At 35.9% G+C, this 14,859-nt stretch overlaps 1 protein-coding gene across 3 annotated transcripts in view; it reads left to right on the top strand.

Moving 5' to 3' along the window:
• Window positions 1–9,516, top strand: part of LOC139951353 (uncharacterized) — a 65,898-nt gene extending 56,382 nt beyond the window's left edge. For all 3 annotated transcript variants that reach the window (XM_071950210.1, XM_071950209.1, XM_071950211.1), the window contains 9 exons: window positions 323–486; window positions 999–1,136; window positions 1,789–1,920; window positions 3,263–3,503; window positions 3,929–4,261; window positions 4,748–5,036; window positions 5,746–6,070; window positions 7,004–7,162; window positions 7,426–9,516. In XM_071950210.1, coding sequence (XP_071806311.1) covers window positions 323–486; window positions 999–1,136; window positions 1,789–1,920; window positions 3,263–3,503; window positions 3,929–4,261; window positions 4,748–5,036; window positions 5,746–6,070; window positions 7,004–7,162; window positions 7,426–7,596 — 1,952 coding nt within the window. In that variant the 3' untranslated portion in view covers window positions 7,597–9,516. The remainder of the gene's footprint in view (window positions 1–322; window positions 487–998; window positions 1,137–1,788; window positions 1,921–3,262; window positions 3,504–3,928; window positions 4,262–4,747; window positions 5,037–5,745; window positions 6,071–7,003; window positions 7,163–7,425) is intronic.
• The last annotated feature ends 5,343 nt before the right edge of the window (window positions 9,517–14,859 follow it).

Below are 14,859 nucleotides of genomic sequence, written 5' to 3'. Positions count from 1 at the left end.
TTGTGACTACAAATTGTTCACAATAAACCAATGTTTGTGTGAGAGAGATTAGCTGTTGCCAGCTGGGTGAATAAATCCCTTTGTGGGAGTTTGCCGAGTTCCCTGGCTGAGAAGATCAAACAAACAAATAAAATGAAATAGGGGAGGAATTTTAGGATGGTTAATGTTTGAGTCCATCATCTACTCTTCAAATTTTTGGCCAGGAACGGAACATCTCACAGCGTTCTAGTTTGCTGCAATTAGGTCTTCAAGGCAGTACTGCTCCTCAAGGGCAGTAAAAACTCTGGTATAAATTCTGATTGTAATACTGTTTTATTGATAGACTTTGAAGCAGCTGAGAAGGTTCGGATGGCCCAGGAGCTGTCTGAGTTTGACAGTCAACTCTCAGATGAAGAAAAGAAAGATAAGGAAAGAAACGCTAAGAGACTCGCTGCGCTGAATAAACGCAAAGAGGAAATGGTTAAGGAGAAACAACAGAAACACAAGGTATGTTTGGAGATAACAAAATTTGAATCGTCAGTCAGCATCATGCATTTCTGCACATGCTGCCTGACTTGTGAGACGCTTCCAAATAGACTGGTCTTGAGATGCCACTTCTGCCTCCTACACAGACCACCCTGTGCCCAGTCTGGAGAGGTCCCTCTGGGTTACATTTGGAATATGGAACAATTTTGGAATAGGTTAAGATTTTCTATTACATTCCATGTGAAAGTCAAAGAAGAGTTTTAGAAGAATTACAGATTTCATTTTAGAAACTCAAAAATACGATATATTTGTTTTGACATGCAGTCTTGAAAAAAACTGTGAGAAAGGTTTGGGTTTCCGAGTCAAGTCAAGATACAACGAGATAATAATAATATTTTTTTTTTTTTAACAGAGATAAAACACTTTTGCAAAATGGAGACACAACATTTTATCACTGACAACAGAATGTAAAGATCCAAGGAAAAGAAACAATGTGGAAACTAATGGTTGGTGTTTTTGGTTTTTTCTTGCAGGAGAAACTGGAGGCACTTCAGAAGAGTGGAGGCAGTAAGGAGGATCAGGAGAGACTGATTGAAGAGTATGAAAGAGATCTTTCTAAGATGAAGAACAAGATGGATGCTGACCGGGTACGCATGCAGAGTGACCTCCAGGTAAGAAACAAGAATGGTTGGTGGGAATGGTCGAGCGGAAGAGAGCGCTGGACTCGAGTTCTCGTGTTTCTGATCTGCAGAATGTAGGTTCGAGTCCCAGTCAGAACTAATCAATGAAGCAATTAATTCTGTACAATAAGGAAAAGACAGAATCATCAAGACAACATTTATAAAGGTCCAATACAAGCTCAGAGTAAACATGATCAATGATAATGATACTAAAATGTAACGATATAAGAAGACAAGCAGAGTATACTGTTCGAAATGTCGAGACCAAACCAGCTCTTTTCAGAGCCACCACTCCTTCAAAAGAGATTTTACTCATGGTTGTACCTGCAAGTTTACTATTCATATTTATATTTATAGTTACTCTTAGTAAGGAGGTTGTTTAAATAAGCAGAGGCTTGGGGGAACAGCCCTAGACACTGATGAAGAGTGGTTGGTAGAATTACGGAAAAGCTCCTTTAAAGAATGTCCGAGTTTGTCCACAAAAACTCGGAATTATGCATCCTTTTCATCAAGTGGGTGTGTTTACATTGAATTACTTGGGTCATTTGACTTAATGGATTGGCAGCACTCCGTAATATTCACACAGTGATGTTGAGGCATCAAACAAAGTACTACTATGATTTTGTTTGATTTTTGTTTTAAGGATCGTCTAAAGAAGAGACGTGAGGAACGACGCAAAGCAAAGGAGGAAGATCTCGTTAATCAGAAGGAGGAAAATAGGCAAGAGCATGAGGAGCAAATCAAACAAGAAGAGGATCAGATGAGGACTAACGAGGTAAAAGAGCTGACAGGCATCATTTCATGAACCTTGTTCAAAAAATTTCTTTGTAGATACAGCTACTAATCAGGTAGAACAAAACCTGCTTCCAAATCAGAGAGCTGCTTAGCAGAAAATATTACTTAAAGGAACATTACAGAAGTGGTTTTGCTAGTAAACCAGTTGCTGACAGTGTAAGCACTCTTTGTAATCCACCATATACATACATGTAAACTGACAAACCTGTAAAAGTTTGAGATCGATCGGCCATCTGGGTCACGAGAAAATAGTGAAAAACCAATTACAAATTTTGCATTGCATCGATGCCAAAATAAAAATGAATAAAACGCTCACTGAGCGATAAACTCCAAACTCGAAATTAGATTATTTATTTCTCATCAAATATGACATTTCAGACAGAAATGTTTCAAGGGATGTTGTCTACTATCATCATCATTAGACCGTGTAAGTTTTATGTAAATCTGTGATCTTCATGGTTTTGTTTCTTACCAATTCTGTAACGTTCCTTTAACCATGTCTGCTAAGCAGAAATGAGCAGAAGACCAGTCGCAGATTATAAATGTGACATGGTAGTTTGGCTGGTATTCTTATTCTGGTAAGCACTAGTTTGTTGTGCTTAGCTACTTTTTGTGCTAAAGCATCTCTATGAAATTGTGCCCTGCTACTTGATTTCGAGACCTCAGAATTAGAATTTGAGGTCTAAAAATCATCATCTGAAAGCACACAACTTTGTTTGACATGAGTGTTTTTTCTTTCATTATTATCTACCCACTTTGATGACCGATTGAGCTCAAATTTTTATAGGTTTGTTATTGTATGCATATGTTGAGATACAACAGGTGAGAAGACTGGTCTTTGACAATTACCAATAGTGTCCAGTGTCTTTAAGCGTGTACATGTATGTTGAGATACACCAAGTGAGAAGACTGGTCTTTGACAATTACCAATAGTGTCCAGTGTCTTTAAGCGTGTACATGTATGTTGAGATACACCAAGTGAGAAGACTGGTCTTTGACAATTACCAATAGTGTCCAGTGTCTTTAAGCGTGTACATGTATGTTGAGATACACCAAGTGAAAAGACTGGTCTTTGACAATTACCAATAGTGTCCAGTGTCTTTAAGCGTGTACATGTATGTTGAGATACACCAAGTGAAAAGACTGGTCTTTGACAATTACCAATAGTGTTCAGTGTCTTTAAGCAGTTCTCTAAAATTGGGCTTAGGCATGCTCGTATGGAGATGCTTAACTGCTTCACAATTTTCTGCTCAGCAAACTTAAAGCTGCCTGTAAAAGCTTGTGTAACAAGGTCCTAACATTCCTCTCTATCTCTACCCCAGGTCATAGCCTTGAAGGAGTGTGTCGACACAGACCATCTACTCTCTGAGGGAGTCACCCCTGGCATCACGTATGAGAGCACCCAAGGAAATGCAGCCTTCCCGTCCGGTTATTCATCGGTTGCACCGTTAAGTGACGCTGACTTGGCTGCTCTACTCATGGCGTCTCCTCTCTATAAGAAACTAGAAGACATTAAGAAGACGATGGATGATGCAGATCTGCCTCCAAAGAAGAGAGGACAAGGTACAGGCTTGATACACTTGTCTATAAGACAATATTATAATCTTGTTTACAAAAAGGATTTTCAGGATTTTCTCAACTGCTCAAACTTTTTTTAGAAGTACGAGATTCCTTCTAAATATTACTTTGTGTTTCCCTCACGCCGATGTGTGTAAGCACTGTTTCCCGAGTTCTGTGAACAAAATTCACTAGCATATACTCAGCTGGGATTCAAACACTTTGCCATTTTTTTTTTACAGAACTCAGGGAAAGTGCCGAGTGTACAGTGCTCACACACATCGGTGTAAGAGTAAAACCAATTTAACTTCTACTAATTTTGACGATTACCAATCATGTATTTATGTCTTTCACTGCTCATTATTGTTATTATATTTAGAGGTAAGAGATTTTTTCTGAAGATTACCAATCATATATTTATATCTTTTAAGATGAACCATTTGTTGACGATCACGATGCCGCCTGGACCCAAGACACAGAGCTCCTCCCCATCGACCTCAGCAAACTCAACGCTCGTAACTTCATCATCTATAAGTTTGGCTGCTTCGTAATTAAGCTAGTGGCCACCAACTGCTCTCATAATCCCGTCACCCTCCTACTGGCAGACAAGATACCCGTTAATGACAAACTGGCAAGGAACGCTTACCGTAACTCATATCACTACGATGACACAAACCGTATTCTGTATGTCCGACAGGCGAGGCTGGATATCGTTGGAGAATTCATCATAGTCTTGGTTCATGCTCTGGCTCATATTAAAACAGGTATAACTCTCTTTCTCTGATCTTGGATTCAAAGTTGTCTTCGTGTTAACTTGAAAAAAATCAAGAAAAAAATATTGTTTAAACAAATATTTCTTTGTACCAAAAAAATACTTTGAAGACCACCCTTGATCAACAAACTCCATTTACCTGGAGCTACAAAATATGTAAATGCTGTTTTACAAAATCCATACAAGGACCTTATATTTCTGCGCAAATAAGATTTTGACAATTAAGTGTGTAGGTCATTTCTTGACATTTTATTGAATGCCTTCTAAAAATTTAAAATCGATGTCATTAAATTTATTTCTTCACTGTTTCTAAGACCTGGGTTCAATTTCATAGCGCTGCTTAAGCAGATAAAACAGCTAAGCACAAAAATGTGTTGCTTACCAGACTAAGGTTACCAGCCAAACTACCATGTCACGTATACAATTTGTGACTGGAATCCTGCTCATTTATGCTTTGATGATTTTCTTACTAAACCAGGTGACATGAGAGATGACACCTCAGCCAGTTTCAATCGCAATTTCCACCAAGCTCTCTCAGTAATCTGCAATGACTTGTTCTTCGCTCGCTACCGTCACAATGCCACCCTTCCATCAGTCCCTGAGGCTGGGTCCGATGAAGGAGGCCACAAGGTTCTGGAAGCCTTCATGGGTTCAGCAGAGACTGGGAGTGAGAAGGACGAGACGGTGGAGAAACTGTTAGATGTGAAGCTGCTTAGAGGAACAGATGAAGACGGTGTTCGCTTCACTAATGATAGACTCCAAGAAAGGTACAGGGTTCTTATTTCATTAAAACATCTCCAGAAGAGTTTTTGTGTGTATGAAGGTAATTGAATGTCCAGCAGCCGATTTCATGAAACGCTAGGATTGATCCTATCTCGAGTTAGAATGAGGATGGGTTCAATGCACCCTAACGTCTTTGGTTACTGGACTAAGAGTAATCATAAGTTAGGAAGAATTTGGTGAAATCGACAGCAGACCACTTTGATACTGCACCAGATCAATGCATCTAGACCGAGACACTGAAGCAAAAGGATCATGGCTCTAGAAATTTCTGTCAACAATATACATTACATGTAATGAAGATATAGAAAAAGGATTATCTCACAAAAAACAAAAAACAGTTAATGGCCTGACGTTTTGACCCTAGCAGAGTCTTTCTCGAAGGCTAAATGACAACACAACAAACATGAACATGTAACTAAGTGAAACTTAAGCAGTGAAGTGGAAATACATATGAATGGGGTTTGAAAGCGTGCAGAAAAAAGCAAGGGGTTAACAACTTATAGGGTGACAAATAAATAGAAAAACAAAAACTTAAACTGAGCGTTCATGATTTTATCATTTGGCATGGTTTCAATATCACTTTGAGCTTGATGAAATGACTCAAACCATATATTTGAAATTGACATCAACTTTGAATTTTTTTTTTATCCAGAATTTTGTTCAATAACTCAATCGTTATTTCTCTCCAACCAGATTATCCAAATACAGCAGTTTTGCCGTCAGCGATGCCATGAAGAGTCTTCTGGGTTCAACAGATGGCAAATCCCACCTCGCCAGGCAGCACGGCACAGACGATGAGATTGAGAAGCGTCTTGCGACTCTGATGGGCACCCCAGCTCCATCAGCGAGTAACGCACCAGAGGCGTTAGCTAAGAAGGCTCTACTGGAGCTACCGGGTGAGCTGAGCGGGACAGCCATGTGGCAGAGTGTCGCTGGTGGAGGTGGAGGTAGGAACCAAGCTGAGAGGAGATCAATGAAGGCAGCTACTGGTCCAGATCAACAGAAAAATACACTCCAGGTTAGTTGATTGTTGTGAATTGTTTATTTTTGTGGGGGTGATATCGTTGAACTCACAAAACGCTTGTACAGTAGCCGCAAACAACTGCAATATTTAACCAACTTTTGCTCAAACAAGAAGGTCCAAGAAAAGGTTTGGGACTGAATTGACCACTTCAAGGGTGATGACTACACTTAACTGATTTGGGCTGTCGACCCAAATCAACTGTCATTTACTCCTGTGGCTGAAACAGGGATACCCCCTTCAAAGTCAGGGGTGTAAGGATGTAGGCATGGGTATCATCCAGTAGGAGCATGGCTGGTAGCGCAGAATGAACTACTTTCCCAAATAAGCGCAGGAGTAGGCCCAGAAATTACACTAAAGAGACCATAGAGACTGTAAGCAGCTGCAAACGTCTTCTACTAAAATGCCCAGAGCAGCTGCAAACGTCTTCTACTAAAATGCCCAGAGCAGCTGCAAACGTCTTCTACTAAAATGCCCAGAGCAGCTGCAAACGTCTTCTACTAAAATGCCCAGAGCAGCTGCAAACGTCTTCTACTAAAATGCCCAGAGCAGCTGCAAACGGCCACAATACTGTACCAACTTTTGCTCAAACAATAGGGTCAAAAAAAGGTTTGGGAATGAACTGATAATTTAAAATGTTTTGCTATGTAAACATGGAATCTTCAACTCTAAAACAAAACCTTATTTTTCTGTTCCTTATTCACTTTCCTGACATTTGAACTGAAAATAGCAGTGCAAAACATCAACCAGATTAGTAAAGTCAGAGAGTATGATGATGATTAAACAGAAATTAATGTTCTCTATATGAGTGCAGGAGTGACCGCTGGATTTACTCAAGTTTACAATACAACCTGGGAAGCAGCAGGAGAGAAATCACCTTAACTATTTCTGCGTCATTAATCCGTTCATTATTTGGTTTTGTTCATTCAGGCTGAAGTGAAGATACTAGAAGATAAAGTTGACAGGATGAGTGAGGAGTTCTCCGATCTTAACATGGAGTCTGTCAAGCTTCATGACAGCATCAATGAAATGGCACAAGAACTACAGTCACAGAAACAACTAATGGAGGGACAATTTGATGAATCTGAGGTGAGAAACATAGTTTTATTCAAAGGTGGCCTCTTGTTGCACGTTTAACTTATCTTTTTAACAGCTGATAAATTTCTTCCAGGTTTTTTTTCTTGTGTTGGGATCCTTTCCTGGGTTTTGGCAAGGGTTTTGTAAAGAATGGATGTCCACATTTGCTGGAAAATAAAAAACTGGGTGGCCGAGGGTCCGTCCATTTCATTTTCAGACAGATAAAGACAACATAACAATACTTAATATTTATTCAATATCTTTTCCTGCCACAGCCGGCCTTAATCCGAGCCACTACAGCCAAACTGAGTGACGCTAAGGACAAACTGACGAGTCTGACTGTCCAACGAGAAAACATATCAACGAGACTCAGCGCTCATCGGAGCCAACTGGAAGAGAAACAACAACAGCTGCAGTCCTACGTCCGAAAGAGCGGAAAGAAATAAATGAACCATATTCCCCACAAGAAATAAATGACAAATTATAACATTCTAAGGCACTTCGAGTGTGACATCAGATGCTTGTGCTAGGCAGTTTGTTGCTTTGGTGAGCTGAGCCTTGTGTCTTATGCGTTAACAACGCGGGCGCTGTTAGTCAATTCCAATGATTAGTGCGGTTTTAATGAATTTAATAGACTGGTTCACCCCGTTATAAAATAAAGATAATAAAGTAGTTTTTACGCAAACTTTTAAAGCTGAAAATCTTTTTATAGCTATTTTTATTACTCAGAGATGCACAATGGTTAATTTTTAAGACAATGCAAAATAAACGATGGTTAAATTATTCTTGTTTTCTTTGATAAAATATCGACCTGATTTTGACATCGATGAAATATTTTTGTATTTTTGTATTCAACAATCCTCTCCGTCCACAAGAAATTGACATTTTACAATTTATTGACGTCCGTCCGATCAAAGAAAAAAGTGTAGCTTTGTCAAATTGAATGTTAACAACTGTTGTGTGTATATAAGTACATGTAGTTAATATTGTTCTCAGAATTCTTAATTGCAATCTTATTTCATAATTTAATTATTCCGTCCAAGTTTTATACAAAATCTTAAAACAGTGTTGGTCGAATTCTGCCGTCCGTAATTTATTGAGTAATTTCTACTTGAACTTAGAGATCAATAGTTTTTCGAGAAATAAAACTTTGTTTAGTATTGGTTATTTTGTTGTCGGTTTAGTATAGAAGAGATTTTAATCTGTTCAAAGAGGTTTTTCTGAAGAGAAACATGTGATAGATCTGCACTGTACCAACCTCAGAATTTAAATTCAAAGCCGTGAATTCAGAGCATAGTACACAGGCAACCCTCTTACTATCTGACCAATTAATTTTATAAGATGTGAACTTGCAATGAATTACTTTAACTGTAGATGTTTCTTATTTAAAGTGCAGTCTAAATAGAATGTAATTGTTAGAGTCTGAATTAATACTCAGAATTTTAAGCTCTCAGATTTTTTTTGTAAATTTTTGGAAATCAAGATTGTACAGAATTCTCTCATAGTATATTTATATTAGATCCAAACTTCAAAATCAGCGCATCAAATTTTGCTTAATGGTTTAATGTAAAGTTTTATAGTAGTTTGAGATTCTTTGTGTTTATTATGAAGTTGTTCAGTAATGTGTCAGAATGAGTGGTGCAGAGCATTTGACTCAAGTTCTGATGTCATCAGAGTGTGGGTTCGAATTCCGGTCATGCACTGGTGTGATTGGGCAAGACACTTTACCATAATCGCTTCTCATCACCCAGGAGTAAATGGTTACCTGTCAGGGCAGAGGTTGTTGCCGCTGCTGCATACTCCATAGGAGTTGAGAAGTTTAAAGCGCAGTACAGTATGCCTAATATTATCACAGTTTCATAAACCAATTTTTTTAAAGTTCCTTTAAAAGTCTCCCTCATTGTACACACCATGTTATTTTTTTTCAAGAACTATTCATTTTTTTTTCATTGACTGTCTAATAGTCGTAGTCTGCCATCTTTGTTCCGTCCAATACACACAAAGCCCAAGGACAACTAATAGTTTACCGCCAATTAAGAAAATGAACAAATAAGGTGATCATTACCATCAGTAAAGTGCAGACTGACTCGTTGGTTTTGCTCACCGCTGATTTCTTTTCTGTGGACCTATTTGCAGAAATCATAATTCCATCCCATTAGGCTTTTTGTTCATCTACCAAGACTGACACTGACAATGAATTTGTTATTAAGTTTAACGCCTTAATGTACTTTAGATTTATTGTAGATACATGTAGATGTGTTTTATAATGTGTGAAATTCAAGTCATCAATTTTAATATCCTTTTTTTCTTAGATGTAAAAGGTGAAGAGCCTGGATAGTAATAAAGAGATATTTTTAAAAATACTACAGCGAGGTTGTTTTTGCTTTAATTTGATCCAATTTGAAGGGGGGGAAATGATAGAGCTGCCCCTTGTGATTTTGTTACAATTTTGTTGGAAATTTGATAAAATTCCTGGATTTTGTTCAGTACTTTGGTAAACATTTGATAAAAATGCTGGACCTACCCCCTGTAATTTTGTTCAATTTTTGGTCCATATTTTACAAAAATGCTGGACCTACTCCTTGTGATTTTTGTCAAATTTTGTTCTAAGTTTGATAAAAATGCTAGACTTACGAACCTTTCTTACACTATATAAAGTCAAAGCAAACGGCAGGTACCCGATTACTGCTTGACATCAGATAAACATGAAGTAGAAGTCTGGGTACTCGACGGCTTGATGCTGTGATGCGATATTCAAAATGGCCACCAGACATGCTTGATTTTGTCAACACCGTGGATATACTTACGATGATTTGCTTTGATTTAATGTCTCTATGGGTAAGCTTTGTTATGTAGTTTATTTAACTTTATAATGTAGAATATAAAAAATGTAACAGTTCTTTGACATGTAACACTGAACTGTTGCTAAACTGCTTATAAATTACCAACCAAAGAATTGATAATTGAAAGAATTGATAATTGTATCACGTTTCGACCTGTGCAGACTGCCTTTCTCATAAGTTGAAATTTTAAGACTGGTTTGGCACCTACAGTCCTTCACCCTGAACTGCCAAAATTGTTTGTCTTTTTAAGACAAACAATATCATATTCTTTTTTAGATTGAATGAAGTGTTCCAAATCGCCTGAAATTTCATGCAGATGTGTAATGGAGGACGACGACGAGGTGCAGAACAATTTCGGTTTGAGTCGTCTACCGTTGCCACTTTTTGAGATATTATTGTCCACTTTTCGATGTAACGATTCCTCAAAATCAAGAACAAAAATTAATATTTAAGACCCAGTATTTCCAACATTTTTATCTAATTTTGGCCTAAGACTGAAAAAATCACAAGGGGTAAGTCCATCTTTTACATCACAATTTTGCCTAAAACTGAAAGAAATAACAAGGGGTAAGTCCAGCATTTTTATCTAAATTTTGCCTAAAAATGCAAAAATGACAAGGGGTAAGTCCAGCATTTTTATCAAATTTTTGCCTAAAAATAAAAAAATCACAAGGGGTTAGTCCAGCATTTTTATCAAATTTTGGCCTAAAAATTAAAAAATCACAAGGGGTAAGTCCAGCATTTTTATCAAATTTTAGCCCCAAAAATTGAAAAAATTACAAGGGGTAAATCCTTAATTTTTATCACATTTTAGCCTTAAATTTAAAAAATCACAAGGGGTAAGTCCAGCATTTTTATTAAAATTTTGCTAAAAATTAAAAAACCTCAAGGGGTTGGTCCAGCATTTTTATCAAATTTTGGCCTAAAATTGAAAAAATCACAAGGGGTAAGGCCAGCATTTTTATTAAAGTTTTACCTGAAAAGGAAAAAAATCACAAGGGTTAAGTCCAGCATTTTTATCAAATTTTAGCCTAAAACTGAAAAATTCACAAGGGGTAAGTCCAGCATTTTTATCAAATTTTGGCCTAAAAATGAAAAAATCACAAGGGGTAAGGCCAGCATTTTTATTAAATTTTTGCCTGAAAAGGAAAAAAATCACAAGGGGTAAGTCCAGCATTTTTATCAAATTTTGGCCTAAAAATGCAAAAATCACAAGGGGTAAGGCCAGCATTTTTATTAAATTTTTGCATGAAAAGGAAAAAAATCACAAGGGGTAAGTCCAGCATTTTTATCAAATTTTGGCCTAAAATTGCAAAAATCACAAAGGGTAAGTCCAGCATTTTTATCAAATTTTGGCCTAAAAATGCAAAAATCACAAGGGGTAAAGTCCAGCATTTTTAATTAGATTTTTGCCTGAAAAGGAAAAAAATCACAAGGGGTAAGTCCATCTTTTTTATCAAATTTTTGCCTAAAAATGAAAAATCACAAGGGGTAAGTCCAGCATTTTTATTAAAGTTTTACCTGAAAAGGAAAAAAATCACAAGGGTTAAGTCCAGCATTTTTATCAAATTTTAGCCTAAAATTGAAAAATTCACAAGGGGTAAGTTCAGCATTTTTATCAAATTTTTGCCTAAAAATGAAAAATCACAAGGGGTAAGGCCAGCATTTTTATTAAATTTTGCCTGAAAAGGAAAAAAATCACAAGGGGTAAGTCCAGCATTTTTATCAAATTTTGGCCTAAAATTGCAAAAATCACAAGGGGTAAGTCCAGCATTTTTATCAAATTTTGGCCTAAAATTGCAAAAATCACAAGGGGGTAAGTCCAGCATTTTTATTAAATTTTTGCCTGAAATTGCAAAAATCACAAGGGGTAAGTCCAGCATTTTTACCAAATTTTTGCCTAAAATGAAAAAATCACAAGTTCAGCATTTATATCAAATTTTAGCCTAAAATTGCAAAAATCACAAGGGGTAAGTCCAAATTTTTGCCTAAAAATGAAAAAATCACAAGTTCAGCATTTTTATCAAAATTTAGTCTAAAAATGAAAAAATTCACAAGGGGTTAATCCAGCATTTTTATCAAATTTTTGCCTAAAAATGAAAAATCCACAAGGGGTAAGTCCAGCATTTTTATAAAATTTTGGCCTAAAATTGCAAAAATCACAAGGGGTAAGTCCAGCATTTTTATTTAATTTTTGCCTGAAAAGGAAAAAAATCACAAGGGGTAAGTCCAACATTTTTATCAAATTTTAGCCTAAAATTGAAAAATTCACAAGGGGTTAGTCCAGCATTTTTATCAAATTTTTGCCTAAAAATGAAAAATCCACAAGGGGTAAGTCCAGCATTTTTATAAAATTTTGGCCTAAAATTGCAAAAATCACAAGGGGTAAGTCCAGCATTTTTATTTAATTTTTGCCTGAAAAGGAAAAAAATCACAAGGGGTAAGTCCAGCATTTTTATCATTTTTTGCCTAAAAATGAAAAAATCACAAGGGGTAAGTCCAGCATTTTTATCAAATTTTGCCCAAAAATTGAAAAAATCACAAGGGGTAAGTCCAGCATTTTTATCAAATTTTTGCCTAAAAATAAAAAAATCACAAGGGGCAAGTTCAGCATTTTTATTAAAGTTTTACCTGAAAAGGAAAAAAATCACAAGGGGTAAGCCCAGCATTTTTATCAAATTTTGGCCTAAAATTGCAAAAATCACAAGGGGTTAGTCCAGCATTTTTATCAAATTTTGGCCTAAAATTGCAAAAATTACAAGGGGTAAGTCCAGCATTTTTATTAAAGTTTTACCTGAAAAGAAAAAAAATCACAAGGGTTAAGTCCAGCATTTTTATCAAATTTTAGCCTAAAATTGAAAAATTCACAAGGGGTAAGTTCAGCATTTTTATCAAATTTTTGCCTAAAAATGAAAAATCCACAAGGGGTAAGTCCAGCATTTTTATCAAATTTTGGCCTAAAAATGAAAAAATCACGAGGGGTAAGGCCAGCATTTTTATTAAATTTTGACTGAAAAGGAAAAAAAATCACAAGGGGTAAGTCCAGCATTTTTATCAAATTTTTGCCTAAAAATGCAAAAATCACAAGGGGTAAAGTCCAGCATTTTTATTAAATTTTTGCCTGAAAAGGAAAAAAATCACAACGGGTAAGTCCATCTTTTTTATCAAATTTTTGCCTAAAACTGAAAAATCACAAGGGGTTAGTCCAGCATTTTTATCAAACTTTTGCCTAAAATTGTAAAAATCACAAGGGGTTAGTCCAGCATTTGTATCAAATTTTGGCCTAAAATTGCAAAAATCACAAGAGGTAACTCCAGCATTTTTAGTAAAGTTTTACCTGAAAAGGAAAAAAATCACAAGGGTTAAGTCAAGCATTTTTATCAAATTTTAGCCTAAAACTGAAAAATTCACAAGGGGTAAGTCCAGCATTTTTATCAAATTTTGGCCTAAAAATGCAAAAATCACAAGGGGTAAGGCCAGCATTTTTATTAAATTTTTGCCTGAAAAGGAAAAAAATCACAAGGGGTAAGTCCAGCATTTTTATCAAATTTTGGCCTAAAATTGCAAAAATCACAAGGGGTAAGTCCAGCATTTTTATCAAATTTTGGCCTAAAAATGCAAAAATCACAAGGGGTAAAGTCCAGCATTTTTATTAAAGTTTTACCTGAAAAGGAAAAAAATCACAAGGGTTAAGTCCAGCATTTTTATCAAATTTTAGCCTAAAACTGAAAAATTCACAAAGGGTAAGTCCAGCATTTTTATCAAATTTTGGCCTAAAAATGCAAAAATCACAAGGGGTAAGGCCAGCATTTTTATTAAATTTTTGCCTGAAAAGGAAAAAAAATCACAAGGGGTAAGTCCAGCATTTTTATCAAATTTTGGCCTAAAATTGCAAAAATCACAAGGGGTAAGTCCAGCATTTTTATCAAATTTTGGCCTAAAAATGCAAAAATCACAAGGGGTAAAGTCCAGCATTTTTAATTAGATTTTTGCCTGAAAGGGAAAAAAATCACAAGGGGTAAGTCCATCTTTTTTATCAAATTTTTGCCTAAAAATGAAAAATCCACAAGGGGTTAGTCCAGCATTTTTATCAAATTTTTGCCTAAAAAAGAAAAAATCACAACGGGCAAGTTCAGCATTTTTATCAAATTTAGGCCTAAAATTGCAAAAATCACAAGGGGTAAGTCCAGCATTTTTTTAAAATTTTTGCCTGAAAAGGAAAAAAATCACAACGGGCAAGTTCAGCATTTTTATCAAATTTTGGCCTAAAATTGCAAAAATCACAAGGGGTAAGTCCAGCATTAATGTTTAATTTTTGCCTGAAAAGTGAAAAAATCACAAGGGGTAAGTCCAGCATTTTTATCATTTTTTGCCTAAAAATGAAAAAAACCCAAAGGGTAAATCCAGCATTTTTATCAAATTTTGCCCAAAAATTGAAAAAATCACAAGGGGTTAGTCCAGCATTTTTATCAAATTTTTGCCTAAAAATAAAAAAATCACAAGGGGTAAGTCCAGCATTTTTATCAAATTTTGCCCAAAAAGTGAAAAAATCACAAGGGGTAAGTCCAGCAATTTTATCATTTTTTGCCTAAAAATGAAGAAATCACCAGGGGTAAGTCTAGCATTTTTATCAAATTTTGCCCAAAAATTGAAAAAATCACAAGGGGTAAGTCCAGCATTTTTATCAAATTTTTGCCTAAAAATAAAAAAATCACAAGGGGTAAGTTCAGCATTTTTATTAAATTTTTGCCTAAAAATGAAAAAATCACAAGGGGTAAGTCCAGCATTTTTATCAAATTTTGCCCAAAAATTGAAAAAATCACAAGGGGTTAGTCCAGCATTTTTATCAAATTTTTGCCTAAAAAT

Source organism: Asterias amurensis, chromosome 19 (assembly GCF_032118995.1).
Source record: "Asterias amurensis chromosome 19, ASM3211899v1".
Lineage (NCBI taxonomy): Eukaryota > Metazoa > Echinodermata > Asteroidea > Forcipulatida > Asteriidae > Asterias > Asterias amurensis.
This window is presented reverse-complemented; position numbering and strand designations above follow the sequence as displayed.